At 45.6% G+C, this 21,209-nt stretch overlaps 2 protein-coding genes across 4 annotated transcripts in view; one reads left to right on the forward strand and one right to left on the reverse strand.

The window, feature by feature from the left end:
• The first annotated feature begins 412 nt into the window (after positions 1-412).
• On the forward strand, positions 413-21,134 carry Tex49 (testis expressed 49). Its single transcript, XM_052748848.1, has 3 exons — positions 413-1,618; positions 17,556-17,675; positions 20,433-21,134. Exons 1-3 carry the CDS (start codon positions 1,540-1,542, stop codon positions 20,585-20,587), a joined length of 354 nt encoding a protein of 117 aa, XP_052604808.1. The 5' UTR covers positions 413-1,539; the 3' UTR covers positions 20,588-21,134.
• The window catches only part of Adcy6 (adenylate cyclase 6), a 34,874-nt gene continuing 21,079 nt past the window's right edge, over positions 7,415-21,209 (reverse strand). Inside the window, exons 21-23 of one of the 3 annotated variants that reach the window (XR_008220687.1) lie at positions 20,242-20,367; positions 15,118-15,317; positions 7,415-9,062 (exon numbers count right to left, since the gene is read on the reverse strand). Coding sequence is in view for 2 of the 3 variants with exons in the window: in XM_052748839.1 (XP_052604799.1) it covers positions 20,242-20,367 (126 nt within the window). In the remaining variant the exon portion in view is untranslated. Of the gene's footprint in view, positions 9,063-14,117; positions 15,318-20,241; positions 20,368-21,209 lie in introns of those variants that run through there. The other 2 variants (XM_052748839.1, XM_052748842.1) reach the window with 2 other exon arrangements.

Raw genomic sequence — 21,209 nt, forward strand, 5'->3', positions numbered from 1 at the left:
GCTGGAGAGATGGCCAGTCGGTGTTGTCCTTGTGCATAAGGATGAGAACCCAGGTCAGAAAAACTTATTTTTTCAGGGGCATTCAGTCTGAGGATTCGTGGAGACAAGATCTTCCCCTTTTAGCTGAGGAGTTGACGAAAAACTGGGCACCACACCAGTAATTCCAGAACTGGGAAGAGAGAGAACTCAGGGGGTAAAGGCAGGTGGATCTCTGAGTTTGAGGCCAGACTGGTTTGCAGAATGAGTTCCAGGACAGTCAAGGATACACAGAGAAACCCTGTCTCAAAAAAAAAAAAAAAAAACCCACAAAAATAAATAGATGGATGGAGAGATAGATAGATAGATAGATAGATAGATAGATAGATAGATAGATATAGATAGGAGAACAATAGAGAAAGAGAGTAATGTCAACCTCTGGCCTTCACATGCAGGTGCACACACATACTACATACACAAGACTGGGCAGCAACCTAATAATAAAATTACACACTGCTTCTCCCATGCCCTCCAATCTTATGGACATATCATAAAATTCCAGTATATTAACAGGATTGCAACTGAAAGAATTGCAAGACTCAGACCCTGTGGAAGGAGGATCAAGACCGTCTTGTTGCTCGTACACACAGCTCTTTTTGCAGTACGATAAACCTGAAGAAAGTGAGGAAAACCGGAGACAGCAGGGGAGACCAAAGGCAAGGACCTCCGGAGAGGTGCTGGCCCCCAGCGCCCGAATCTGACAGCAAACCGTGAAATCTCTGAAGCCTAGCCCTCCAAAGGTAAAACCTGAGCCTCACATACTATGTTCTGTTCAAGCTTGAAAAACAACAAGAAAAGCAAAATCTGGAAGCATCTGAACCAGGTACTCATGGTGGAATTTTGGAATTTCAGATTAGGAATTTAAAGTAACTTGATAAGCAGGCAAGGCATCTTGGCACTCACCTTTAATCCTAGCACTCGGGAGGCCAAAACAGGCAGATCTCTGTGAGTTTGAGGCCAGCCTGGTCTACAGAGTGAGTCCCAGGACAGCCAGGGCTACATAGTGAAGTTAGATGTGAAGGAGACAAGATGGAGGCCGTTGGGGGCATTGAAGGGAAGCAGCAGAGGATGTTTATGATCAAAGTCCATTGTACAAATGTATGACATTTTCAAAGAATAAAAAAGTACTGTTTTGGTTGTCATTGTTGTTTTTCAGGACGAGGTTTCTCTGTGTAACAGTTCTGACTGTCCTGGAACTTGATCTGTACACCAGGTTGGCCTCGAACTCACAGAGATCCATCTGCTTCTGCCTACTGAGTGCTGGGATTAAAAGCATGAGCCACCACCACCACACAAATACCCTTTTGAAAAGGTAATGATACTTGATTTCTCAAGTTTCTTGAAATTATTTAGCCCACTCAATGCCAACTCCATGATGACCTATAAATCCTGTGCCTCACTGGACAAAGGAAGTGTCAGTCATGGTAATTCTTCAGGACATTACCATGGTTACTAGAACCCAGTGCTCCTGAGTAGACATTCTGAAGAGAAGGGGGCACTGAGATGGCTTTCTTCAACTTGTATCTATTAGGATACCAACAGTCTCTTCGGTCTAAAAAGAGAAACGCAACCAAAGAAACAAGTAAGGAGAATTTAATGCAGTGGGACCGAGGGCCCTGCCTTTCCTAGACACTTCCTAGTCATTCCCTTTCCTCGCAGGCTTAGAGATGTATCTTTCATTATCAACTATTGCCATAGTTAAATATACACAACACAGCGGGGACAGTAGCCATTCAGCTTCACTTTGTTATTTCATCTTCTTCTTAAGATACATAGTTTCAACCAAGCGGCAGTGGTGGCGCACACCTTTAATCCCAGCACTCGGGAGGCAGAGTCAGGCAGATCTCTGTGAGTTCGAGGCCAGTCTGGTCTACAGAGCGAGATCCAGGACAGGCACCAAAACTACACAGAGATACCCTGTCTTGAAAATAAACAAACAAACAAACAAAAAAGATAATAGTTTCTTCAACCAAATAACCTAATTCATTAGCCAGCATTAATTAAGCACCAACTAATCGTGTGTCTGTGCTTTATGTTGGTGACTAAGGGTACAAAGATGGACAGAAGACCTCTACTACTGTATTAGTCGGTGTTCTCTAGAGTCACAGAACTTACAGAATGAATCTCTCTGTGTATACATATATAAAGGGAATTTATTGGAATGACTAGCAGGCTGCAACAACCAATCCAACAATGACTAGCTGTGAATGGAAATCCAAGTAGCAGCTCAGTCCCAAGAGGCTGGGTGTCCCAGCTGCCCTTCTGTGTATGCTGGAATCCTGAAGTAGACTCCAATGCCAGTGAAGGAATGGATGTGCTTACACAGGCTTCCAGCAGAAGGTGTGGCCCAGATTAAAGGTATGTGTTCCCATCTCAAGATCTGGATTAAAGGTGTGTCTTCCCACCCCAAGACCTGGATTAAAGGTGTGTCTTCCCATCTCAAGATCTGGATTAAAGGTGTGTCCCCCAAGACCTGGATTAAAGGTGTGTCTTCCCATCTCAAGATCTGGATTAAAGACCTGAGTCTTCCCACCCCAAGATCTGGATTAAAGGCCTGTATCTTCCCACCTCAAGATCTGGGTTAAAGGCCTGTGTCTTCCAGCTTCAAGATCCAGATCACAAGTGTGCCCTCCATTTCTGGATTGGAGTTCATTCCAGATATAATCAAGTTGACAACCAAGAATAGCCATCACAACTATAGAGTAGGTGACTCTCTAATGAGGAAGATAAGTAGTCATACAAAATTTGTAATATAGTATATGATTAAATTAAATATGGGCTGTTAACCTCAAAGGAGTAAATACCTGATACTATAAGGTTTGGAAAACAAGAGGGAGACTTAAGATATTCCCACAGGAAATGTCTCCAGAACCAAGTGTGAAAGGCTGATTGAAGTAGATCAGGTAAACAAGAAGGGAATTAGCACTGAAAAAGGAATGGAGACTGAGATCCATATTAAGTAAATTCCAAGGACCTGGACACAATGAAGAGTAAAGTAGGCACTAGGAAGCAGACCTTGAAAACAAGGTCAAGGCCAGCTAATTGAGGATGCTACCAACATTGAGAACTATTTTATAGGGAACTGCTGGAGAATTTGAGTGTATATTTGATCTGCATTATATTTACAATGCCTGCCATGCCTCATAGAGATGCTGCAGGATCCTTGATCACACTGTGAACCCCAAGATTGTGTTATTTACTGGAAAAACCTGTTTCTAGTTGTGGTGTGGCTCAGCCCTAGCACACACCTTTAATCCAAGAGCTTTCTGCTTGTATATTGTAAACAGGATTAAATAAAATCAACCATAGGTCAAGAGGTGGAGCAAGCAACCCATTGGCAGGAAGTGAGCACAGGATTATGAAGAAAAAGCCATAGAGAGTGAGAGGGAGTCAGGAGGACGGACAGAGAGACGCACAGGAAGGAGAAGGGAGGGCCATTCAGTTTGAGGAGGGTGATTGAAGAGGTAGAAGGAGAAGGCTTCTGGGACATTAGAGGAGGAGGAAGGTCAGCTGAGTGCTTTCTCTGCCTCTGAACTAGCAGGCTTTCACCCCAGCATCTGGCTCCTGAGACTTTATTGGTAAAATCAAATGATTGAGATTTTGTTAAATACATTTGGCGCTCCATCTCGTGGCACAGACAGAGAAATCATGCCAGCTGTGGACAAACTGAGAAACCATCCGATTTGGTAAGACACCTGGGAAGTCCTCAAGGAGAGAGCCAAGTAATATTAAAAGGAAAAATCTTTCCCATGTTAAGGATGAGAAATATCATAATTAGGACCCTGTATAGTGCTACTTTTAAGATGGCTTAAAAATAGAAGCAGAAGCCGGGCGGTGGTGGCGCACGCCTTTAATCCCAGCACTCAGGGAGGCAGAGCCAGGCGGATCTCTGTGAGTTCAGGCCAGCCTGGTCTCCAAAGCAAGTTCCAGGAAAGGCGCAAAGCTACACAGAGAAACCCTGTCTCGAAAAGCCAAAAAAAAAAAAAAAATAGAAGCAGAAAATGAAAAGATAAACAACTTAGCTGAGATCGACAGAATACCAATTATAATTAATACTAGTCTGGTAATTCATATTTTATCTTTAATAGCCATAGTGGTTTTTTTGTGTCAAACATGAAAAGTGGATTAACAAGATACAAGCCTTAGAAAGACATATAAATGATAATAAGAAAAATACTCAGACACAGAGGAATTTAGACAAGAACCTACTGCGTCACTGCATGATAAAACTGAAGAGGGGTGGCCCAAAGTTGTTAGAAAAACCAACCTTAGTTTATCTAGTTACTAGATAAGAATGACCAGCAGACAATAGGCACCCCCAAGGTTATGAAGAAGTTAAATGGAATCCTATAGAAATATTAGCTTTGAGGAGATTTAAGGAAGCAGTCATTTTTTTATGGTATTCATTCACCCTATGTGGAGCAGATATTAAATTCATGGGCAACTCAGAACAGAATTACCCCACAAGACTGGAAAGATTTGGCAACAGCAATATTGGAAGCTGGTCCTCAGTTACAATGGCAAATATGATGAAAAGAGAAAGCTAGGGCCATAGAACAACAAAATATGTTAACTTGACACAGGCTAGAGTCATCTGGAAGGAGGGAACCTCAACTGAGAAAATGCCTCCATAAGATCTGGCTGTGGGACATTTTCTTAATTAATAATTGATGGGGGAGGGCCCAGCCCACTGTCAGTGGTGCCATCCCTGGGCAGGTGGTCCTGGGTTCTATAAGAGAGCAGGCTGAGCAAGTCATGGGGAGCAAGCCAGTAAGCAGCACCCTTCATGGCCTCTGCATCAGCTCCTGCCCCCAGGTCCCTGCCCTTGTTTGAGTTCCCGTCCTGACTTCCTTCAATGATGGACTATGATATTAAAGTGTAAGCCAAATAAGCCCTTTACTCCCCAACTTGCTTTGGTCATGGTGTTTCATCAGCAATAGTGACCCTGATGAGGACAGTCCTCTATGAGATGCTCCTATTTACCCATTCTGGTGTTGTAGTATCAGAAGCCAGAGCTTTGGCCAAATTGGTGACCTAAATAGAATTTAAGGCTAAAGACTGGACTTCAAATATATTACTCCTGCCCACTACTTACTTCCATGAGCTCCAATTTTATACATTCCAGGTACCCCCTTAAGATACAGACTAGGCTGAGGAGATAGCTGACCATGATAAAGTGTTTGCTGTGAAAACATAAGGACCTGAATTTGAATCCTCAGCATCCACATAACACACTGAGGCAAAACACAGCTGTAAACCCAGCACTGGGGGATATGGAGACAAGCAGATCTGCAGGGCTCACTAGCCAGCCCAAACTGGAATGGTGAGGTACAAGTTCATTGAGAGACTATGTCTCAAAAAAACTGAGGGGGGGGGGAGGATATGGAGAGATGGCTCAGAGATGCTCTGCAGAGGACCTGGTTCAATTCCCAGCACCCACATGGCAGCTCACAACCATCTGTAACTCCAGTCCAGCAGATCCAACACTCTTTCCTGGTCTCTGCAGGTGCCAGACACACAAAAGGTGCACAGACATACATGCAGGTACAACATGCATACACATAAAAATTAAATTATAAAAATTAAGACAGAGAGCAATAGAAGAAGATACCTGAAGTTGACCTCTGGCCTTCACACACACACACACACACACACACACACACACACACACACACACACACACACACACACGTATACATATTCATATACCACATACACACAGATGCATGGACATATGAAACCAGGTGTGGCTCATACCTGTAATCCCAGAATTTAGGAGACTTGGCTGGATGCCACAAATTCAAGTCCAGCCTGGGCTACAAAGTGAAGCTTGGCCAACAGACTGACCCTGTCTCAAACAAACAAACAAAAATACAGACAGATGATTTCTACTTAGTAATTGTTTTTAGTTTTTATTTTATGGGTATGAGCATTTTGCCTATTTATAGATTTGTGTGCCAGAAGCCAGAAGAAGGCTTTGGATCCTCTAGAACTGGAATTAGAGACAGTTGTTAGGTACCATGAAGATGCTAGGAACTGAACCCAGGTCCTCCGCAAGAGTAACTAACTAGTGTTTAATAAGTAACCATTTGCTTTATGCGTAAGAGTTATATTTGTGAACATAGAATGACTTTCTTCAAGCCTCATACAGTTTCTCCAGATGTAGAATTCTAGGTGGGAAATTTTGAAGGGGTAGCTTTACTCCTCTAGCTAGATGCCTTTCTTTCTGAAACGTCTTGATGTCTATTCCCTGGTGTTCTGAAATACTGTAATGGAATGTAGTGCAGCCCTTTTGCATGCATTGTGACAGACAGTCATGGCTCTTCCATCCTAAAAATCCATGCCATTCTTTCCTGAGGAACTGTGTTTCCTTTTTATTGTTCCCTCACTCCTTCCTTTTTCAAGTTCTCATTCGTAAGCTATGGAACCTCCCGAGTTGATCATCTAACTTATTAAATCTTCCTACATATTTTTATTATTACTTACTCATTGTCTGGCTTCTTCAATATCATCTCCCAACTGCCACTGTTTACTATCTATTACTGTGTAGCAACTTACCTAAAACATACAGACTTAAACCTATAAACACAATTTCCCCAGTTTCAGAGGCAGCTTAGCTGAAAGGCTCTGCAACAGGGTCTTTCTTAATGGCTGCAGGCAGGATATTAGGAACAGCAATCTTATGTGGCCAGAGTTGGGGCTGGACAGAAGGAGCTATTGCTAAGATGTCTGGAGGCCAAAGCCTCTCTAGCAATTAACAAGACAATTCAGTTTCTCTCCATATGGGCCACACCATAGGCTGCCTGAGTGTTTCTTTTTCTTTTCTTTCTTTCTTTCTTTTTTTTTTTTTTTTTTTTTTGGTTTTTCGAGACAGGGTTTCTCTGTGTAGCTTTGCGCCTTTCCTGGAACTCACTTGGTAGCCCAGGCTGGCCTCGAACTCACAGAGATCCGCCTGGCTCTGCCTCCCGAGTGCTGGGATTAAAGGCGTGCGCCACCACCGCCCGGCTTTTTTGTTGTTGTTTGTTTTTTGTTTTTTCGAGACAGAGTTTCTCTGTGTAGCTTTGGAGCCTGTCCTGGAACTCACTCTGTAGACCAGGCTGGCCTCAAACTCATAGAGATCCACCTGCCTCTGCCTCCGCCTCCCTAGTGCTGGGATTAAAGGCGTGCACCACCACCAGCCAGCTTGCCTGAGTGTTTCTATGGCAGCCAACTTTCCCTTGATATGAGAGAGAGAGAGAGAGAAAGAGAGAGAGAGAGAGAGAGAGAGAGAGAGAGAGAGAGAATTGGATGGATGGATGGATGGATGGATGGATGGACAGATAGATGGATGATAGACAGATGATTAGTAGATAGAAAGAAAGAAAGAAAGAAAGAAAGAAAGAAAGAAAGAAAGAAAGAAAGAAAGGAAGAAAGAAAGGAAGAAAGAAAGAAAAGAAAGATAGATGATGGATGATGGATAGATGGATGGATGGATGGACAGACAGATGGATGATAGACTTACAGTCGAGAGAACACAAATGAGTTTTTATGATCTCAGAAATAATGGTCACATTTATCTTTTCTATCACACTGCTGCTTGGGTCTTAAATGTCCCTCTGAGCTCCATGTGCTTAAAGGCTTAGTTTTCTGGGTGGTACTATGGAGAGATGACTGAACCTTTGGGGTGACTAATAGAAGTCTTTAGGTCATTGGGAGTGCTCAAAGGGATTATGGGATCCCTGTCTCTTCCTCTTTTGCTCCTTAGCAATGAGGTAAGTGGTTTTGCTCCACTCTGTACCCCTGCCATAATGTATTACCTCACCAAGGGGATCCACAGTCAAGTAATCATGGACCAGTACATCCAAACCCAAGAGCCAAAATAAAATCTTTTCTCTTTATAAGTTGATTATCTCGAGCATTTGATGGCAGTGGTAGAAAGTTAATTATCACAACTTAGAAGAGAGTCACCACACCAAGAGGGAGCATGTAGCATGAATCTTAAAGAGTCTTATTAATAAAAACAAACCTGGGGCTGGGTATTGGGGTGAATGCTGGAAGATCAGAGAAGCAGAACAAGCCACAGCTACCTCACCTCGCCAATTCCTCAGCTGATCCTGTTTCCTCAGACTAGAAGCCTCTCAGTCCTTATCTAGAATGAATCTCAGCTGAACTGTTGCTCAGAAGCCTAAAAGCTTAACCAGCTCTAGTTCCTGGTCCTCACGCCTTATATACCTTTCTGCTTCCTGCCATCACTTCCTGGGATTAAAGGCATGAATCACCATGCCTGGCTACTTCCAGTGTGGCTTTAAACTCACAGAGATCCAGATGGATCTCTGCCTCCCAAGTGATAGGATTAAAGGTGTGTGTGCCAACATTTTCTGGCCTCTATATCTAGTGGCTGTTCTGTTCTCTGACCCCAGATAAGTTTATTAGGGTGCACAATATTTTGGGGAACACAATATCACCACAGGAGTAAGTACACCTTTGGGATGGAAGGCAATCAGAAGGCAGCAGAGAACCTTGACTTGGTTATTGCTGTAGTTTCTACTCATCTAGGAGATGGAGTCAAGATCTCCAGGGCAAACCCTACATATGATGCTTTTTCCATGCATACATAAGCTTCACCTGTTATAAATACTTTATAAGTTCGCACAGCACGAGATTAATAATAGCTAACAGGAATCAACATTTATAGCAATATGCTATAATGGTTATTTAAAACTTTTTCTGGGGGCCATGAAATAGCTCAGGCAACAAAAAAAGAAATATAACAATAATAAATATAAACATAATCAAAAAAGCTCACTCAAATGCTCCAGGAGAAGCTGTCAGTCAAGGAGAGAAGGTGTGGAGGTCAGAGGACAGTTTGTGTGGGAGTCCATTCTCCTCCTCCACCATGTGGGTCCCCAGGATTGAATTTAGACCGTTGGTAAGTGCTGGCTGGAAGACGACGCTTCACTGGAAGCACCATCCCATCCCTGAGGTCTCATGGGAGAATGATGTGGTGGTTTTCCTGGCACCTGGTTATCTGCTGAACTATTAGCACACTGGGATGAAGCAGGAGAAGGAAAATTAAGAATCCCACATTGATCCTCTTGCCTCTTATTCAACCATCATCTTTTCAGCCCTGTACCGTGCGCCGGTCCTCAGTGATTACGATCCAAGATCCATGCCCCCACACTCAGCTCCCCAGGAGGAACCTCCTACCCCTCTACAGTTTGAGGGCATCAAAGTGTTCACAGAGTTCCCATTCCTGTCCGTTGGCCTCTTTCACACTCTGCCTTCCTCGGCGGCCATTACAGTCTGAGTGAGTTGGAGTGTTCACATAGCTCAGATCTAGATGAATCCTCCCCTACAGAATCTGAGGTCAAAAACACCTCCCTGCTGGGTGGTGGTGCATGCTTTTAATCCCAGCACTCGGGAGGCAGAGGGCAGGCAGGTCTCTGTGAGTTGAGGCCAGCCTGGTCTACAGAGCGAGTTCCAGGACAGCCAGAGATAACACAGAGAAACCCTGTCTTAGAAAAACAAAAGCAACAAAAAAGTTTCTCATACTCTTTACCCTAGACATTTCTGTTTGTTGTCTTTCTTTGTTTCTCTCTCTCTCTCTCTCTCTCTCTCTCTCTCTCTCTCTCTCTCTCTCTCTCTTCCTTTTTGAGGCAAGGTCTTAATATGTATTCCCAGCTGTTTTAGAACTGGCTATATAAACCAGGCTGGCCTCAAACTCCCAGAGATCCTCCTGCCTTTCCCCCAGAAGCCCTAGGATTAAAGGTGTGGACCACGACACCCTGCCTATTTGCATTTCTTTTTTTTTTTTTTAAGATTTATTTATTATGTATACAGTATTCTGTCTGAATATATGCCTCCAGGCCAGAAGAGGGCACCAGATCTCATTACAGATGGTTGTGAGCCACCCTGTGGTTGCTGGGAATTGAACTCAAGACCTCTGGAAGAGCAGCAGGTGCTCTTAACCGCTGAGCCATCCCTCCAGCCCTTGCATTTCTTAAGAACAGCTATGCACAGCAGAGATATTTAGCAAATTGTAGCATTCCCTATCGTCTATTTATAGTCCAATATTCCTGTTTTCCAGTTGTCACATTATGTCCTTTACAGCAAAAAGTTTCCTCCAGGAGTCTAATCAAGGCTTGAGTTCTGCATCTAGCGAGCACGTCTCTTTGGTCTCCTTCTACGTGAAATGGTTCCACTGCCTTTGTTTTGCGGCACTGATGTTTCTGTAGAGTACAGGCAGGACATTTTGTAGAATGTTCCTACACCTGGGTTTGTCTGATGTTTTTCATCATTAGATCTGGTCTAAGCATTAGGGTGAAGGCTGAGAAGTGACATCAGAACATCCAATCAGGGGCTCGTGATGTTACTTTATCACATTACTAGTGGTGTTAGCTTTGGCCACTAAAGGTGTGCGGTGGTTTTGTCCTGTGTCAAGTCACTGCTGTCCTTTTATGAGTGATAGTACTTTCTAGAATGATACTTAACAATGGGTTGTTTAGGGGATACCCCTGGGGACTTCTCACATGCACTCTAGAGCAGCATCTCTAGCCCTGGGGTGATACCTGGAGGTAAGAAGAAAAATGTCATTTTTTAAAAATTCCCTCAGATGAAAGGGTGAATAGACAGACAGATCGATCTATAAATTAAGAATAAACAAACAGGAGCCAGAAGGATGGTAAAGGTGCTTGCCTCCAGGCCTCACAATATGAGTTTGATGGCTAGGACCCACACAGTGGAAGGAGAGAACAGACTCACCCCATTACTTTTGACTTTTTGCAGTATGTGTGTGTGCGTGTGTGTGTGTGTGTGTGTGTGTGTGTGTGTGTGTGTGTGTGTGTGTATGTGTGCGCACACGTGTGCAAATGAATATTGTTACTGTTTTATTGTCAGTTATGAAGCTCTTCCTGCGCATACTCTGTAAGTTAAGCTTTATTCCAGGGGTGTACCTCCAGGAAAAGCATGGCGGGCACATACAGTGCTGCCACAGCTCCAGGCATTTACTGAGGGACCTAGCGCATACTTCCTGCACATAGAGAGGGACACATGTACTGCCACCCAAGCAGCCTGACTGTTGTCCTGACCTCCTGTACTAGCTCTTCAGTCTGTTCTACAAACTCAGATCAGTCACATTCTGCCTTGGCCCCTCAGCCAGCCCTTCACCAGCAGCGATGTAAGCGAACCTATAAATAGTCACTCCGCTTCCCTAACACTCTTACTACTGTGGTACATTTTTATCACAATTTTTTCTTTGAAGGTTGGATTTTTTTTCCTTTCCTAGTGGGTGTCAGTGTATTAAACATTCAACTCAGAAGAGGTTCCTCAATGTTCCCTTGTTACAGTCACAATGAAAACTCACAGAGATGAGTCAACGCATGCCGTCAGATATTCCCCCAGTCCCTGAATCCTTCCTTTCTTTTCCTCCTGATTTAAAAAAAAAAAAAAAATACAGCGCTTGGAGAGGTGGCTCAGTGGTTAAGAGAACTGACTGCCTGGGTTCAGTTCCCAGCGCCCACATGGCAGCTCACAATGTCTATAACTCCAGTTCCAGGAGATCCAGATGTCCCCCTCTGGTGTCCAGGGGCACCGCACAGTGTCCATACCCTCAGGCACACACATACATCTAAAACAAAAATAAATCTTTTTTTTTTTTTTAAGATATTCAAACCAAAGAGGAAAGGTGATAGGGCGCCTTCTTCCATCTATCTTTAGTGGCAGAGCCCGGGTTCCATCAGGTACCCAGAGTGGTGTGGTGTGAAAGGGCTAACGCTATACAAATTTGCCACGCTTCCGTTCCCTCACCTGTAAATGGAGATAACGTCTGCCTCTTTGTTCTAGAGATTAAACAGTGTGAGCCATGTGTGATGATAACTCATGCCTGTAATCCCAGCGCTTGGGAGGCTGAGACAGGAAAGACTGTAAGGGCAATCCGGCTATGCAGTGAGTTCTAGGACACGTGTAACTTAATTGTTTGCATGTAGAATATAAACGGACTGGGCAAATGGCTCGGTGGGTAAAGCGCTGTGAGGAAAACCTAATGACCTGAGTTTCAATTCCCATAAAAGTCTGCTGCGGCCGGGCACACTCCGATCACCCCGACGGCAGAGACAGGAGAATCTGCGATAGCGTGTGGTTCAGTCAGCCGGGCATATGCAGAGATGTACAAGAGAGACCTCATCTCTAACGAGGTGTAAAGCAAGAACTGACACCCAAGGTGGTCCCTTGAGCCCACACACGCACGCACATGCACACACACACACACACACACACACACACACACACACACACACACACACACAGAGGGGCAGAGGGAAGGAAGGAGACACTTTTCGAATCCTGCCTGCAATGTCCTCTGCTTAATCTTCCAAGCTTCTTGGTCTTTCTCCTATCTTGGTGACGAGATAAACTGGGAGACAAGCTGTGCCAACTGTACTCTCCAGCAGAGGGCACTGTAGCTCTGGCTTGTCAAACATGTATGGCGCAGCTCAGCCAACAATGCACTTGGCCGGAGACCCTCTGCTTTTGTAATGTATAGAACGACTGTATGGAACTGTGTCTTGCAAACCTAGATATACTTGCAACTACTATGGGCCCCACTAAATTTCATCCCCAGGAAACCAGATGGGGAGATGCTCCTGTATTTCCCAACCAGTGTTAAAGCCTCTAGAATGGGCCCACTTCCACGCTGGTGACTTTGTTCTAGGCCACTTTCCCTACAGAGGTTCAACCTTTTCTCACTGCTCTTCCCCGGTGGGGCTGACCCAACTCACTAGGAGAGTGACCAACTCAGTCCCAGTCCTCTCGGCTTCCAATGCTGACTTTAGGAAATTACATCCTACATTCAGAAAGGCTCTCCCTCTGGATCAAGGCCATGATGTCATATCCCCTATCCAACTCAAGTCAGTTCCAGGTGAGTGGACACACTTGCTGAAACTCCCACCCCCAATCAGCTGTGCACATCTGGAAGGGGACCGATAGCTTCCGTCCAAGTTCTCCATCTCTCCTGGAAGCCTCGAGGAAGCTAGTTCAAGGAGCGGTTGTGTATGGTCAGGAAGAGTCAGGTCCCCGGAGCTACTCAAGTTAAACTCATGTTTCTGCCACATGTGAGTTTGTGACCTCAGGCAAATGACTAAACTTCTCCGTGCCTCTGTCTCCTTTTGTAAAATAACGGCTTCTACTTTGCAGAGCTGTGCAGGGTGTATTCGTATTAGCCCTCCTGATCTCTAGAAAATCCACTTTACCTAAGTCGTCTGAAGCACTAAGTCCGTGTACTGCTCATGTCCCATCTGCCTTCCTACACTCAGAATCAGCAGGCATGCCACTAAAGATACAAAGGAACTGGTCCCATATGGCAAACATACCCTGAGGATCTGGTTCCCTGGGCTCATGTCTGCTTCCTCCCAAAGCGCAGACAATTACCTCACATCAGGGAGACAGTAAGTACAAAACAGCCCTCTGAACATACTTCAGCAAACCATCTTAATATGCCCAGGTCAATTCAAGGATTTAATACTTCCATTTGATATGACCTTGTAGATGGGGGTCATTTTTTTCTTTTTTAAAAGTTATATTTTTATTTTATGTGCATTGGTGTATTGCCTGTACATATGTCTGTGTGAGGGAGTCAGATTCCCTGGAACTGGAGTTACAGACAGTTGTGAGCTGCCCTGAGGGTGCTGGGAATTGAACCCAGGTCCTCTGGAAGAGCAGCCAGTGACTCTTAACCGCTAAGCCATCTCTCCAGCCCCCTCGTTTCTCAAATTAAAAAAAAAAAATTTGTGTACCATATGTGTGGTCTAGATGTATATGGTATGCATACATGTATGTATGAATGAGTATGCCTGTGTTCACATGGAAGCCAGAGGAGGGCACTGGATGTTCTATCTCTACCCTGTTCCTTTGAGGCAGGGTCTCTTGTTGAATTTGGAGCTCCCAGTTTTTGATGAGGATTGCAGCCAGCAAGTATGAGTGACCCCATTTTTATCCCCTCAGGGCTGGAGTTACAGGCATGCATGGGGCTATACCCAGCCTTTTGTGAGTGTAAGGATATGAACTCTGGTTCTCATGTGTTCAGCACAGCAAGGGTTAGTACAGCAAGCTAACGCACATAACTGCTGGGCCAGCCAGGCAGCTCAGGAGTCATTGTATTTTATTTATTTGTTTGTTTGTTTTATGTGCACTGGTATTTTGCCTTCATGTATGTCTGTGTGAGGGTGCTGCATCCCTAGAACTGGAGTTAGACAGTCGTGAGCCACCATATAGGTGCTGGGAATTGAACCCGGGTCCTCGGGAAGAACAGTCTGTGCTCTTAACCACTGAACCATCTCTCCAGCCCCTAAGTCATTGGGTTTTTACGTACAATCCCATAGCATTTTCTCTCATTCTGATCTTGTATGAATTTCTAGTCAAGAGGTATTACTGTTTGTAAACCAGCATGCCAAGACTATTGCAAATAATGTGCTGGATACTGTCATCATTATGACCCAAACATCTGGAACCCACCCTTCGTCTATACGTCAGACTTCAAGGAGTCACTGAGTCTGTATTCTTCAACTGAAAACATTGGAGCCAACCAGCCTTGGTTCCAGCAGAGGCATGGAGCCAAGGTATGGATAACTAGATTCTAGGACCATCCCTGGCTCACAGGACGCCCTATAGTACCAAAAACTCTGCAACATTAATTAGGATGAGTACAAGGCCCACCCACATACTCTCATATTACCAAGGATGTCTCCAAAGTGCAGTCAAAGCATTAAATGTGGTTTTTATGGTGACTCCCAACTTATGGCCCAGTTCTAAAAGAAGCTATTTACAGTCATTACTATTTCCCAAGCACCATTCAGGACAGCATCAATTAGCTGTGTGAAGAACTGTTATACCACCTGCCAAGGAGATGTTGATTCAGCTCCCCCATCACAGTGGAGTTTATGCATCATGTCCTTTACAGAGAACATTGCTCAGTAACCATGACATGGTTCTTACCCACCCTTCATCACAGGCGCCTTTTCAAACCTGGGCATTTATGGTGGGAAGCTATAAGTTACCAAGCATATCTCCCAGTTTGACAAAAAGAAAAATGGAAGACAAAATCAAACCAACCCGAGGAGCAAGGTATACTTGACTCAAGTGGCAGGCATCCAAGTGGGTGAGACGGTGGAGCAGACTCCAGACGTAGCTGCCGTCCATATGGGAAGTCGAGAGCCTGCTGCCTGAACTCTTCGAAATCACGGAGAACGTCATCTGGTTGTATCTCAAGAACAGTCTGACGCCTAAGGACCAGACGGCGCTCTTGCTGTCACCTGCATTTAGAACCATAATTTACTCTCAACCCAGATCCCGACACCCACTAGAAATACGCCTGCTATTACTCCTCAAGCCACTGCTATTTGTCCACGGACATATTGCTACTTTTACCTTGCCTACAGCTGAACAACCAGGCTCAAATGATACCATTTCCAGGAAATGACCCCTCATTGCTGGAACCTACGATTAAGTACAGATCAGTGCCTGCTTCAGGCCAGGATCCCCAGAACAACACTCTTTTTTTTTTTTTTTTTTTTTTTTTTTTTTGAGACAAGGTTTCTCTATATAGTTGTTTTGGTGCCTGTCCTGGATCTCACTCTGTGGACCAGGCTGGCCTTGAACTCACAGAGATACACCTGGCTCTGCCTCCCCCCCCCCCCCCCAGTGCTGGGATTAAGGGCGTGCACCACCACCACCACCACCACCACCACCACCACTACCACCACCACCACCACCACAGCCGGCCCGACCCAGAACGGCACTCTTACAAAGCTTTCAGGACTGCCAACCCCTCTTACATCTTCAGCTTTACAGAGGGGACATTTAAATTGGGCCTCCCTCTGGTGGTATCGTCAGTTCTAGAACGTTCAAGATCAACTTTGGAGGACAGAAAGGAGAAGGGAGGAGAGAGAGACGATGAATGAGTGAGGTCAAGGAAGGAAAGAGGGAAACCATCAGGAGCTGGGAAAGAACTCCACAGCAGAAGTAGCACCCTCCCCCTTGAGATGAGTCAGCGATCCTCAACAGTTTCCAGAGAGAATGGTAAATACCGATCTAGTCCCTGACAAACACTAATAAGAAAGAAAAGTAAAAATCCGATGGAGTGGGTCAGAGTCACGGCTCTGTGAAACAGAACAGAGACGCTTAGCACAGAAGATGAAGAGCTGGGTCTTGGGAGCCTGGCTAGGGGAGAAGGGGCCAGGGGCCTAGCCCCTCTTTACGGCTTGGGTGACAACACGGGTGGACATCTTGGAGCAACCTTAGACAGGACCCTTCTTGTTACCCCTTGACCAAGCCGTGCTGTTCCCCATCTTCAAGTTGTCACAACCCGCGCTCCTCTTCAGGGTTCTGAGGTGCAGACACTACCACCCTGGGCATCACGGTGGGCACTGCTGGCTCCGAGGACACAGTTCTGTGTGCCGCTGGGAGAAGAGATGCCATACCACTGCCCCCGGTGGGTGACCATCTTTAGCAAAAGCTCCTTGCAACCTCATCTTTACCTCAAAATAGAGACCGTGCCTTAAATCCCAGCACTTAAGAGGCAGATACAGGCAGATCTGTGTGAGTTCAAGGCCAGCCTGGTCTACAGAGCAAGTTCCAGCCCAGCCAGGGCTACACAGTGAGATGCTGTCTCAGAAGAAAAGTAAAATCCAGATGTGGTTAAGCCTAGCCTGTCTCACCTTGCCTTGAGAGGCCAGGGGAGGTAGAGCTGGTCTTCTGTGAGATGTCTGCTTTATAAGAGCTAATCCCCGAACATGATGAACACCGTCTCCCACTACACAACCTTCCCAGGTCCCCTGAACCCCCGTCCTCCTCCATATCACCTAGCACTCCAGGTTCCAATCAACAGAAAGCTTCCTCACTCTCCTACACTTCTGAAACACTTGCCATCCTGCAGCCTGAAGTACCTTCCTAATTCTGCTCGGGCCAAGGAACTGCTTATCCTCCAGGACTTAACAATAACTTCCCCTTTCAAACCATTTGAAGTTCTATAAACATGTCAGTCTCGGGAGAGTCTGCACCCAGATAAGAAGCCATTTTTTTTCACCTACACTAGTCCTAAATACCAGGCCAGAATCCCAAATCCTGTAGGAAGCCACTTAAAATCTGGGAATCAAGCCGGGCAGTGGTGGCGCACGCCTTTAATCCCAGCACTCGGGAGGCAGAGCCAGGCAGATCTCTGTGAGTTCGAGGCCAGCCTGGGCTACCAAGTGAGTTCCAGGACAGGCGCAAAGCTACACAGAGAAACCCTGTCTCGAAAAAACAAAAAAAAACAAACAAACAAAAAAAATCTGAGAATCAGAGAGAAATGAGGAAGGATTCTTGTAAACACAGAGTTCTTCCCCCCTCCCCCTTATCTCAGGCTTGATAACTTGACTCCTGGGATGCTGAGAATTGAATGTCAGGAGCTAGGAAAGATCCCTGCTCTGCACCTAGTTGGCATGGAGACCAGGAAATCAAAGAATAAAGTAGCCCCATTTGCCAAGTACTCAAGATGAGCCCTCTCATTTCAGACCAGAAGGATGGAGTGTCTAGGTTTCCCCCGATTATCTCAACAGACGGTAATTATTCCATACACCAGAATAGCCACGAGAGGTACCAGGAAGCTGTACGGAAGACGCTGTTAAAAACATGTAAGTACCTTGGCGCGGAAAACACGAAATGAGCCTGAGTCCCTAAAGAGTGACTAGGGTGTCATATGGTTATAGAAGAGGGGATGCTGTCCTATTTTACGTCTTCCCAGAATTGTGAGGACGATGACACAAAGCTGAGACAATGAAAGTACTTAGTTATTGTCACACTGCACCGGCTGAGGAGTAGAGCCAGCACCAGTAATTTGAACTGAGCTGAAACACCAAACAAGTTGGGTGACCTTGGGGACGTTCCTTTGGCCGGTTAACCTCTCCCAAGCACTAGAAAATGGTAGCCCTTTAACTCTGGAAAAGCAAGTAGGGCAGGCTCTCAGTGCACGAAGTCTGATGTAGGAACCTTTCAGGAACTGTGTTCTCTGAAGAAAGCCATTCCTGGGGCTGAAGAGATGGCTCAGTGGTTAAGAGTACTTGCTGCTCTTCCACAGGAGCAGAGTTCAGTTCCTAGCACCCACATGACAGTTCACAACTGCCTGTAATGCCAGCCCCAGGAGATCTGACACTCTCTTCCGGCCTCCAAGGCTCCCTCATGTGGTAAACATTCAACAGACACACATGCATACACAAAGTAAAAAAGACAGACAGAGAAAGCCATTCCCAGGACTCTACCCTCCTTCCCTTACATGCGTCCCTCCCTCTTCTAGTAAATTCCGATTTTGCTTCATTAGAAAAGGACAACCCCTAAAAGGTCACAATCCGCATTCCATTTATGTAATTAATAGTCTTACAGTGACAAGGGTCCAGAAATGAACAGGTCACTGTACCAGAGGCCACAGAACGGCAGCTCTGCATGTTTGGGATCTCTTACAATCCAAGACAGCTTGGAATCCTCTTGTATTGTCTTTGTGTATTAATGTCCCAGTTGTGGCAGGGTACTATGGTCCTGTAAATGTCACCACTAAGGGTCAGGGAATCTCCCAGTAGTATTTCTCATATCTCTGTGACTCTGTAACTATTTCAAATTAGGTCCCCGCAACCCTGTTCTGGGCACGGTCTTTCAATGCATTTCACTCTACCACTAGGCTATATCATCAGCCCTTCTTTATATTTTTACTTTGAGATGGGCTTTCACTAAATTGCTCAGGCTTGAACTTGTGGTCCCCCGGCCTCAGCCTTCCAGGTAGCTGAGATTAGAGGCCTGCACCACAGGTTAGGCCGAAATTAAACTAAAAAACTTTAGAGATCAAAACAGGCAAAGGTAAAAAAAAAGGGGGGGGGCACTTAAGTTGTTTCTAATAGCAAAAAAATCATCTCAAATGTATTATTAACTAATAGGAAAAGAACGAAGTAAAAATGGTACATTTCATCAATGAATTAAGGACTTAAAAAACTCCCAAGACTACAGAGCAAACCAGAAAATATTAGGCCATAATTCAACCTTAAAAATATGAAAATTGGTGGGCATGGCAGTGCATGTCTCTAATCCCAGCACTCGGGAGGCAGAGGCAGGAGGATCTCTGTGAGTTAGAGGTCAGCCTGGTCTACAGAGTGAGTTCCAGAACATCCAGGGTCATGTAGGGATCCTGTTTCAAAAACCAAGATAAGTAAGTAAATAAAATGTAAAAACATTAGGTGGAGAGCAACAGAGGAAGACATCCAACATCAGCCTCTGGTCTCCACACACACAGGAAGGAGTGGGCACACCTGCACACTCGTGCACACACACACAGAGGAAGGAGTGGACACACCTGCACACTCATGCACGCACACACACAGGAAGGAGTGGGCACACTCGTGCACATACACAGGAAGGAGTGGGCACACCTGCACACTCGTGCACACACACACACACACACACACACACACACACACACACACACACACACCCTAAGGAGATTGCTCAGTTAGTAAGGGGTTTATATAGCAAGCATAAGGGCTTGCATTTGATCCCTAACGCCTATGTAAAAAGCCAGGCATGGAAATGCACACTCACGACTCCAGAGCTGTGGAGGGGACAGGGGTATCTCTAGGGCCTGTTGGCTGCCCTGCCAACTTGGCCTAATCACTGAGCCCTGAGTCCTAGTGACGGACTTTTCTGGATGGCTCCTTAGGAACCTCTGGCCTCCATGTATATACCTGAACACACATGTACCTGTATAGGTGCACCTTCACACACACACACACACACACACACACACCTTATAAAGTGTCTTGAGCAGCAGGAACTTGTAACAGCTGTGTGTGGTATCTCAAAGTGGGGTGGTATCATCGGTTAGTTTCAGGGAATGAGCAAAGGAAAGCATTATTTCAGACAAGGGAAATGAAATGGGAGAGAATGATTCAGAAAAGACACTTTGGGCGGTGGTGGCGCACACCTTTAATCCCAGCACTCGGGAGGCAGAGGCAGGTGGATCTCTGTGAGTTCGAGGCCAGCCTGGTCTACAGAGAGAGTTCCAGGACATCCAGGGCTGTTACACAGAGAAATCCCTTTTTGAAAAATAAAAACAAACTAACGAACACCACTTGAATCAGTAGTTCCATCTTGTACACATCCCAGTGTGTTGACTACTTATTTTCCCACCATCTTGGCACATCTTAGAGATGGGCTTACCTAGCAACAGGAAGAACCAAGACTAAACCACCTGACCATGAAGTGTATGAGATGCTGGAATCCGGAAGTGAGGTAGGGTCTGGTGAACACATTCCCAGGACCTCTTCCACCGGTCACAGCAATGTCCTGAGACAGAAGAACAAGTGAATCTGGAGAAATTCAATAACCTGCCTTTCTTTCCACCCAATCAGTCCCCAATCAGGTCTTCAGAGTCCCAGTGACTGATGCTCAGAACTTCAGCTTCTGGCGGCCCCAAAATCCAGGCGTGCGTCCAGAGGAAACCATCCCATGGATGCAGGGTCCACGCCATTGTCTCATTAAGAGCCCAATGACCAGGTTAGGCTGAGAAGGGTCAGGGTGGGAGACTGGGGAAAGTTCTCTCCCCCTGCCCTCACTGAAACCCATAGTATGTTTCAACTCCACTTAAAGAGCTGATAGTAAGCTGGGTGTGGTGATGCACAACTTTAATCCCAGCACTCAGGAGGCAAAGGCAGGTGGATCTCTGTGATCTGTGAGTTCAAGCCCAGCCTGATCTACAGAGAATTCCAAGACAGCCAGAGCTGCATAGAGAGACCCTGTCTCAGAAACAGGGGGGTAGGTATCAGAGAATAGAAGAGATCTGAGGTTTATCAGGGAGCGTGGGCCTCAGACCCTGGGCAGTGTGGTCTCCACGCAGTATAGTTTGAGATCTGTCTGCTTTGCTTGATGGGTGAGAGACTTCTGAACAGGCACAGAATCAACGTCTCCAGCATTCCTGTGGGCTCCTGAGGATGTTTCTACGCCCACCAGCATCCACTAGACTCAGTCCTCCTCGGTAGCCCTACTTCATCCCCCACCCCCCACCCCCGCCCATTCTGCACAGAGGCAGCAATGAGGACCATTTTTAAGGATGCTCCCTTCCCTTTAGCCTGGCCTGGCTGAATCTGAGACACTCTCTCTCTCTTCCAGATATATGGATCATTCTATTC

This window comes from Peromyscus californicus, unplaced genomic scaffold, assembly GCF_007827085.1.
Source record: "Peromyscus californicus insignis strain IS unplaced genomic scaffold, ASM782708v3 Scaffold_20__1_contigs__length_68692818, whole genome shotgun sequence".
Taxonomy (NCBI): Eukaryota; Metazoa; Chordata; class Mammalia; order Rodentia; family Cricetidae; genus Peromyscus; species Peromyscus californicus.

What these genes read in the sequence shown, in the direction of transcription:
- Tex49 (XM_052748848.1), top strand. Translation starts at nt 1,540, where the DNA reads ATGGCTTTCTTCAACTTGTATCTATTAGGATACCAACAGTCTCTTCGG. An exon ending in AAACGCAACCAAAGAAACAA is followed by an intron (nt 1,619 to 17,555) that starts GTAAGGAGAATT and finishes CTCTCATTTCAG; the next exon opens with ACCAGAAGGATGGAGTGTCT. An exon ending in GAAGACGCTGTTAAAAACAT is followed by an intron (nt 17,676 to 20,432) that starts GTAAGTACCTTG and finishes CCACCCAATCAG; the next exon opens with TCCCCAATCAGGTCTTCAGA.